This window comes from Nothobranchius furzeri, chromosome 3 (assembly GCF_043380555.1).
Source record: "Nothobranchius furzeri strain GRZ-AD chromosome 3, NfurGRZ-RIMD1, whole genome shotgun sequence".
Taxonomy (NCBI): domain Eukaryota; kingdom Metazoa; phylum Chordata; class Actinopteri; order Cyprinodontiformes; family Nothobranchiidae; genus Nothobranchius; species Nothobranchius furzeri.
Window position 1 is genome coordinate 48317441 of NC_091743.1, and position 9587 is coordinate 48327027.

General features: G+C 41.6%; 1 protein-coding gene across 1 annotated transcript in view; it reads left to right on the forward strand.

Moving 5' to 3' along the window:
- Nucleotides 1-4989: 4989 nt before the first annotated feature.
- gata2b (GATA binding protein 2b) overlaps nt 4990-9587 on the forward strand; it is a 6302-nt gene continuing 1704 nt past the window's right edge. The window contains exons 1-5 of the mRNA XM_015959782.3: nt 4990-5156; nt 5285-5664; nt 5806-6396; nt 7244-7389; nt 9477-9587. The exon at nt 9477-9587 is cut by the window's right edge and continues 15 nt beyond it. Coding sequence (XP_015815268.3) covers nt 5439-5664; nt 5806-6396; nt 7244-7389; nt 9477-9587 — 1074 coding nt within the window. The 5' untranslated portion in view covers nt 4990-5156; nt 5285-5438. The remainder of the gene's footprint in view (nt 5157-5284; nt 5665-5805; nt 6397-7243; nt 7390-9476) is intronic.

Here is a 9587-nt window from a genome sequence, read left to right on the forward strand (position 1 = left end):
GAATCTCACTGAGTCTAAAACACTCATTTGGATGGGTACATCTAGATCTGTGTGTGTGTGTGTGTGTGTGTGTGTGTGTGTGTGTGTGTGTGTGTGTGTGTGTGTGTGTGTGTGTGTGTGTGTGTGTGTGTGTGTGTGTGTGTGTGTGTGTGTGTGCGTGTGTGTGTGTGTGTGTGAAATATGTATCTATTTTAAGGTGGGTCACAATGAGCTATCAATAACTAATAGTGAATAAACTTTGATTTGAGATCGAAATAAAAAAGTTAATAATAAAATAAGAGAGAGAGAGAGAGAGAGAGAGAGAGAGAGAGAGAGAGAGAGAGAGAGAGAGAGAGAGAGAGAGAGAGAGCGAGAGAGAGAGAAAGAGCGAGAGAGAGAGAGAGAAAGAGAGAGAGAGAGAGAGAGAGAGAGAGAGAGAGAGAGAGAGAGAAAGAAAGAAAGAGAGAGAGAGAGAGAGAGAGAGAGAGAGAGAGAGAGAGAGAGAGAGAGAGAGAGAGAGAGAGAGAGCACAGGTTAATCTTTCACCACTAGGTGTCACTGTGCACCCGCCCTTTCTAATCTGCACCGGAGTGTCTCCATTCTGAAATCAATGAACATTTCTTCCACAAAGCTGCTGTTTTTAGTGACCATGGGTCACATTTTAGAATTGTATTTTCTGACTTGTCAAAATCAGAACTCATGTTGTATTCTTTTTTTCAACAAATCAGTTTATTTATACAATATTTAGAAATTTTTGTTTTAAAACAAATACTAAAATTGTAAATAAGAAAATCAACTTTGAAATCATGAAATGCAACCATAAAACTTGTATGACAAACAAATCATTCACCATTTATCTGGTTTTATTGGTAAATTTAACAAAACATCCTTAACCCTTTATAGAGCCAACGTTAGACACTCACATGGTAAATGATGTTGGTGTGTCTTTTCACAAACTCTTTGAATTACGTGATTTCACCCAAACAATCATCAGAGATCAAGCTATACAGTTTACGCAACACATTCTCACTCCCAGCGCGTCAAAAGCAAACGCTTGTTCAGCCACCCTCCACGTCAGACCCCTGACGCCAAAAGTGCCCTTTTTCGTTACTAAAAGGGGGTTTTCCTTATTTGACTGCATATCCCAAAAGCAGTCTAAAATTAGCTAGATTATTCTAAAGTGTCTTATACTCATCTATAATGCTCCAGAAAATGTTTATTTAACTTGTGTGTGTGTTTTATTTTGGAATTTCTTTGACCAGAACAAGGCCAACGTCCATGTTTGATCACTTTGTTTTTTCTGATTTTCTGCATGAAAATAAATGTTTTTTTTTAATTGTAACAACAGAAATACACTTTGGTTATGGACTACAATAACAACATTTAAAAAATGTTACTGCTTCGATGACTATAAATCGCTAGCCAATCAGCTCCAGTTACTACATGAAATATATATATATATATATATATATATATATATATATATATATATATATATATATATATATATATATATATATATATATATATATATGTATACTACACTTTATTTTCTAAAATATAGCACATTTAAAGGTTTTTTTAACTGATACAGATTAAGCTCATTTTGTCCTGAATCAAAGAATCAGTTTAAGACGTTGTGATTCTGTTTTCTTTCCCAGACTGATTCAAAATACTTTATGAGTTAAAAAAATAAAACTTTACTTTCATATGAAAACAGTTAACAGGATGTTTCCATCTCGTGCAGTGCAGCAGAATATCTCTGAATCTGAACAGCAAGAACAAATGTTGCATCTCTGCATACCAGCGATCATCATCTTATCTTTATTCTGTCTGAGCAGAATTATGGGCTGACTCACAGACCATGTGAAGTCATTAAGATCAGCGTGGATAAACAAGGAAATATTGTGACGACTGAAGGAAACAAAATGAGAAGATTCACCCAAAATGAAGATGAGTTTTGCATGAGAGCTGATGTGACAGAGTCTGACAAATATCCTCATGTGTTTTAAATAAAGTAAACAAAATGATGAGTGTTTTGTCTGTGATGGCAATATGGAGGTGGACGAGGGGGAGGAGGTGGTGGAGGAGGAGGAGCAGTCCTGGCTGGCTTGACTTTATGTTCGACCTTTTCGGAAAGGAGAACTAATCCTTGAATAATAGACTTTAAGATATGGAAAATGACTGCTCTGTTATCTCTGTTACCATGGAGACCATCAGCTTCCCACAGGGCTGCTGCTGCCAAGTTATTAAGCATCCAGTTGTGCACATGTGTGTATGTGTGTGAGGAGGTGGTGGCAGAAGAGTTAAGCATTTGCCATATATATATATATATATATATATATATATATATATATATATATATATATATATATATATATATATATATATATATATATATATATATATATTTACGCAGCAGTAGCTCAGGTGGTAGAGCAGGTTGCCTCATGATCGGAGGGTCATGGGTTCGATTCCAGCTCCCGCCAGGGGTATCCTGCTGTTGTGTCCTTGGGCAAGACACTTCACCCCTTACCTTTGTTAGTGGGGGTCAGAGGGGCCAACGGCGCCAAATGCAGCCTCGCCTCTGTCAGACCTCCCCAGGGCGGCTGTGGCTACAAGTACCTTACCATCACTAGCAGTGTGTGAATGTGAGCGTGTGTGAAAGCGTCTTTGGGTGTCTAGAAAAGCGCTACATAAGTTCAATGCATTATTATTATTATTATTGTGTGTGTGTGTGTGTGTGTGTGTGTGTGTGTGTGTGTGTGTGTGTGTGTGTGTGTGTGTGTGTGTGTGTGTGTGTGTGTGTGTGTGTGTGTGTGTGTGTGTGTGTGTGTGTGTGTGTGTGTGTGTGTGTGATTTTATGTGTTATACTTATTTATTGTCTATTTTTCCTTCGTAGGCCTTTGAGTATAGAGATAAACATATCATATACTTTTATTCATTCAAAACTTTTCTGTTATAAAACCTTTTTTTAAATCCCATAAATAATACAGAGCAGTATATCCTTATAGCCTAGCTGTATTATGATGAATGATGATGTGTTCTGAACTCTGACTAAAAGTGGATGAATGTGAGAACAAACAAAAGGATGAATCAAAGTAAATCTTGTCAAGGTTTGATTCATGAAACAAACGCAACAAGAGGAACAATACATCAGCAAGTTTTTCACGTGATCTGACATATTTGTTTTTCACATTTGCTAAATTAGGAGAACATCAAAACATTATTTAAATGCGGACACAGTCGCGCCTGTTTCACCAGTCAAATCCTGCATCGGATAAGAATCAGATGGTTCCTGCAGATAAATCTAAAATAGAGCAACATGTGGGGACTTTTCACATTAAACTTGTAAATAATATCATGACACCCTCTCTCCCCATCTATCAATCTCACACAGATCTGGTCCAGCGAGAGATGCGCTCCCCGCGCTGGATGTATTTGTTGTGTGAGTTTGAAAAGAGGCGATAATCTGGGAGAGGGAGATAAGAAATGTCATTTATTCCGCGGCACTTTGGAGCCTATTCGCCGGGCCGATCAACCCCCTTTCTCTCTCCCCGACACCTCCAGCAGCTCGCTGATAACGATTAGGCTATTTATTATCTTCACAAAGAACAAAGATTAGCGGCACCGATGAAAAATTACCCCCCCCCCCCCCCCCCACCCCCATCTCTGGATGGGCTCGAATCCAGTTGGATTTTCCCTTCTCTGAATCCCTCCTTCAGTCTTCACACACATTATTATGATTATTATTATTAGTAGTAGTATTTTATTGTTTTTATTCAAAATCTGGCATTGTGAGTATTCATGTGGGTTTGGCCTATAACTGAATCAGTGAGCGGTCTTGTTTTTATTGGGGGGGGGGGGGGGGGGATAGTAATAAGAAGAGTGGATTGAATTAATGTTAAATCCTACAGAAGATGGAGATGGATGTTCGCCACCGATAAGGTTTTTATCGCCAGGCCTGATCAAAAGGGCTCTCACTCCGTACTCACACCCTATCGTTGCTGCATTATCATGCTGATGAGCTCTAATGTGGCTCACTCACAACCACAGGATCTCCTCAGCTGAAAAAGTACAACAATAACAATAATTAAATAAAATAGATTAAAAAAACACAATTTTTTACTTTCTGTTTCTGCGACCCAAAAAAAATTAAGCTGAAAAAGATAAATGGGTAGATCATTTTGGCGGGTTTATCCCTTGAAATCCCGGCATGCTTTGATGTACTTGTTGTATTTAATACTCCCACAGTGTAAATATCAGTGTCCTTCCTCAAGTCTTCGGGACTCTGCCACTCCCTCTCTTTATTCCCTGTGTCGTTGGGGGAAACTTGACTGGATCCGTTTTATTTTTGTTTTCCTCCTCCAAAGATGCGCTGACGTCAGAAGACGGCGTCAAGCAGGCGACACGCGCTCCCACTTGTGTGTCAATCATGCGAGAGAGAGAGAGAGAGAGAGAGAGAGAGAGAGAGAGAGAGAGAGAGAGAGAGAGAGAGAGAGAGAGAGTTTCCTCATCATATTTTCTGATTACTTTGATCAGTTTTGACTAAAATATAAAACTTGATATTATTATTAGTCACGTGCCACTGGTTTATTGGACTTGGGCCCACTGCAGCTGTCTTAACCAACTTGAACTTGAATCAAACCCGATAGCATCAGGAATCTGACAGCTTCAGCATTTTTTAAATTCTTCATAACACATTAAACCTGCATTGTAAACTGATTGTTAGAGCCCAGTTAGCCCATGTGCTTCATTTTAACTTTAACGACTAATGTTAGACAAACAGATTTTTTGAAAATAAATATCGTAATAATAGTCTAATGTGGTGATTTTATGTGTAAGGAAACGTGCAGCTTTCGGTAGAAAATGTTGAATGTAGAGAACTTGAGCAAAAATAAACTTGGTAAATAAACATAAAAAATAGTGTAGATTTTATTGAATGTATATCTGATTTTCTGCTTAGAGGGTTAGAGGTTTTCTTTAAGTTGAACCTGATTGGCTGATTCCGTCCTTTATTTGAAGCTCCGCCCCCAGCCCTTAACTAGCCTCACCCCGTGTTGTCAGCCTCAGTTGGCGCTTTAAGTCCCAGTGGAGGTGGTTTAGTCTGAAAAACGCCGGATCCTGAGGAACAGAGGCGCTGCAGAGCGGACCGGACACTCGGAGCACCTGGAAAGGTGAGAGGGTTATTCTACTGCTTGATAGGAGTGTTTTAGGAGATTTGGGACGCTGTGTGCATGGGGCATATTTATACATGCACAAGGTTAATATCTTATAAATATCTAACCTGTTGTGATCTTTGCAGGTTTAATCTCCAACAGGAAGGAGGAACTTATCAGATCAACCCCAGAGCTGTCGATGGACTCTCAGATATTCTAGTTATTTTCTTGCACCTCCCTGGATATTGTTTTTTTTTAGTTTATCTATTTGGTTTGAAGCGTTAGAAGAAGTGCTGCAGGATGGATGTGGCGGCTGATCAGCCCCGCTGGATGCCCCACCACGCCGTGCTGAACGCACAGCACCCGGACTCTCACCACCACGGCCTGGGCCACAGCTACATGGAGCCCGCGGCGCAGCTCCTGCCTCCGGATGAGGTGGATGTTTTCTTTAATCACCTGGACTCACAAGGAAACCCGTATTATCACAACTCTGCCCGGGCCAGGGTGTCCTACAGCCAGGCGCACGGTGAGACAGGATGCTGAATTGGTTTTATTAGCATCATTTTTGATTTAGTTTTTTTTTACATTTTCAATAAGCTCCATCAGCTGAATCAACAGGTTTATCAGTTCTTTATAATAAAATGATTTTTATTTATTTATTTCCCAGCTCGTCTAACAGGATCGCAGGTCTGCCGGCCTCATCTCCTCCACAGTCCGGGTCTTTCGTGGCTGGAAGGAGGGAAAGCCGCCCTGTCTGCCCATCACCACAACCCCTGGGCCGTGAGTCCCTTCAGCAAGCCCAGCCTGCACCATCCGGGGTCCGCGTCCCCCGGTGCGCTCCCCGCTGTGTACCCGTGCAGCAGCAGCTCTAACATGGTCTCCGCCTCCCCCCTGACGCCGCCGTCCCAGACCAGCTCCCAACTGTACGCGTTCCCCCCGACACCACCCAAAGACGTGTCCCCGGATCCAGGAGCTGCGTCGCCATCCTCCACCTCGAGGATGGACGAGAAGGAGTCTATGAAATACTCGGTGTCGTTACCAGAGGGGATGAAGATGGAGGGGTCGAGTCCGCTGCGGGGTAGCCTGACCTCTCTGAGCGCGCAGACCCCCTCCACCCACCACCCCATGCCCACCTACGCCTCCTACTCCCTCCCCACGGCGCACGACTACGGCGGAAGCCTGTTCCACCCGGGCAGCCTGCTCGGGTCCGCGTCCGGCTTCACCTCCAAAAACAAAGTAAAGGCTCGGTCCTGCACCGGTGAGTCCGCCAGAAATCCAGAGGGCTGCGGTGTTTCTAAATGAACGCTGGTTGCATCTGAAGCTTTAAACTGGATTTGCTACACCTGAACAGAGCTGCGCTCCCTGATCTGCAGATCTGGATGGTTTAGATTATTTTTAAAGATGTTTTTTTTCCTCGAGTTGATCAAACACGGAAAAACGCAGGAGCAAAAGCAAACATATAAAACATACTTAAAAATACATCAAATTAAATAAAAAATAATTTCTTTAGGATTTTATTCTGACAAACTTCAGCTGAAATGAGCCTGAAGAAACGTTTCAAGTGTATTTTTCGTGAGTAATTTATTTTGTGCTCATATCAAACATTTAGCGGTTTGATTGATTAATTAATTAAATAAATAAATAAATAAATGTGTCGAGGTTGTTCCAGTGTGCAGGCTGTGATTTGACCGTTTCAGAATGCATTTCTAATAAAAATATAATATTTTATGGATATTTGGCCCTATATTAAAATAACAGCCTCTTGGCCCTCCGTTCAAAATGAGGTTTTTAATCTCAACGGGATCTTCCTAGTTAAATAAAGAATAAATAATAAAATATATTAGATTGGATCGTGACTGAACCTGGAGCGGATCCAGACGTGGGAAAAGAAAACCCTGATGTTTAGTCAGGGAGTCACTTCTCCGTTACACGGCTCTGATTGTTCCCGGTCATTGTCCTGACTGTTATTTGATTACAGAGCAGAGACGCGCATTTAGTACAGAGTACGTTTAGTCAGATTTCTGTAGTATTAATTATGTAGATAACTAGTTTAGTTCCGTTTGACCCCGAGCTGCTCTAAACCGTACTGTGTGTTTTGTCCTCAGAGGGCCGTGAGTGTGTGAACTGTGGAGCCACCTCCACCCCTCTGTGGAGACGGGACAGCACCGGGCACTACCTGTGCAACGCCTGCGGCCTGTACCACAAGATGAACGGCCAGAACAGACCCCTCATCAAACCCAAGCGCAGGCTGGTGAGTGCACTCCTCATGGCAGTAAATAAAGAGAGGGTGAGGTGAAGGGTGGGGGTTGGGGGGTGGGGTGGGGGGCACAATTCCTGGAAAGTGATACTCTCCCAATCGGTTTCCTGGAATTGTGTTTGGCTCTCACCTCTTGCTGCTCGGGCTCGGGCTGGGATCAGAGTGCGTCCATGTGGGTTGTTGCTGTTATCACTATTACTGATGATGTCACTGATAGCAGTGCCAGCTGGATCATCTTGATCTTCAGAGATTCGATGCTTGTTGGCAAGTTTGGGATTTGAGTCTGGCGCTTATGGGATTTTCTGTGGCACCGTCGCTCCAGCTTTGGCCATTTTTTCCCTGATAAGGAATGTTTAATTTAGCCTGGATTAAGTTATTTGGGTGCAACTTTTTATGACAGGGAATTAAACATCCATACCCTTTAGTGCTGGAAATATTGTTTACATCCAAAACAAATTCCTTCTGATATGCATTTTAACCCAGCTTGTGTTGATATTTAAATACAAAGCTGCAAAGTCAGCAGTGAGATTAACGTTATGAAACAATTCCTGGATTATTTTGTTGAGAAATAAAAAAATTAGACGATTTTAGATGCAATGAAACGTTTTCACATCAAAACTGTGTCTCTGTTAAAGAAAGAGACATGAAATAATTCCATATTTGTACTGAATAATGAAACAAATCCAAATCCATGTTGATGTTTTTAAGTTAATCATGGTGACTTTGTTACAACAACATTATTAGATAATAAACAAACCATTAAAATAAAAATTTAGATAAAACACAAAAAGTTTTTTTTATTTGTTTTTATTTATTTTGTTTGTTGTTGAAATATTCATTAATAGTTTTTATCCTAGAAGTTTGTATTTTACATATGAAAAATGGAATTTACGCACATTTAACGCACTGGAAACCAAACCAAACCAAAGGGAAAGGGTGTTCGTGGCTTCAGTTTTAAGTTATTCTAAGTCAGCAGTGAAACCGAAGTATTTATAAAAGTCGTTTTTATTCTCGCTGTTACCGTGAAGCGCTTGCATGCGGACTGCTGTCGCCTCCGGGACTAAATCTTTTAAACAGGCACCGGAAAGCAACCGCCTGTTTCAAACAAATGATTCTAACGTAGTTTCCGTCCCATTAACTGGGCCTATAAATGCGCGTAGACGGTCATATATCAGCTGTGGTTTCCGTGCAGCCCGGCCCGGGGCTCGCAGCGCTGCAGCGCGTCATGCACTCAGCGGCTGCAGCCTGGTTCCGATCCGGATGTCTGACCGCTGCTGATAAGGAGCAGCAGCTCCCCCCCACTGCGGCCTCACAACTCCAGGCCTGCGCACTTCACTCAGAGTGGTCAAGATCTCCATCCACCGCGGGAGAATAGGAGAACAGAATAATACTGCTGCAAGACAACTAGGGCAGTTGGATCTAGTGGGGCAACTCTAAATGCAAAAATGTTCAGTGATCATTGTAACACAAAAATTATTGCAATTTTTTAAGTAAATGTGTAAATGCCAAATAAAATGTCTAATATAGATAAAAGCTGGGAATAATGTCACTTTAAAATCAGACATTAGTGTAGAAAAAGCTGCTTTTAATGCAAATGTGATCTCTTCAATACGATTTTAGACAACTGGCATGTCTCTATGTCACAGATGACCCAGTTTGGTTGTGTAATAAAATAATTTTAGGTGCAATATTTATGAAAAATCTGTTTCAGTTTTTGTGCTCTTATTTATTTTATTTATTCCATGAACACGCACAAATATGTTATCTTTTAAACATTCTAAATTACATGTAAACAAACATTTATGTGCCTTCAAAATGAATATATGAGGCAAATTTACACACTGTGTGATATTATCTTTAGAGGTGCTCATTCCATTGTGTGTGTGTGTGTGTGTGTGTGTGTGTGTGTGTGTGTGTGTGTGTGTGTGTGTGTGTGTGTGCATGCCTGTATGTATGTGTGGGTGGGTGTGTGCGTGCGTATGTGTGTATGCATGTATGCATGCCTGTATGTGTGTGTGTGCGTGTGTGTGTGTGTGTGTGTGTGCATGCTCTAACAAAGCTGAACCTCTCCTCTTCCCCAGTCTGCCGCCAGGCGAGCAGGTACCTGCTGTGCTAACTGCCAGACGACCACCACCACTCTCTGGAGACGTAACGCTAACGGGGACCCGGTGTGCAACGCCTGTGGCCTCTAC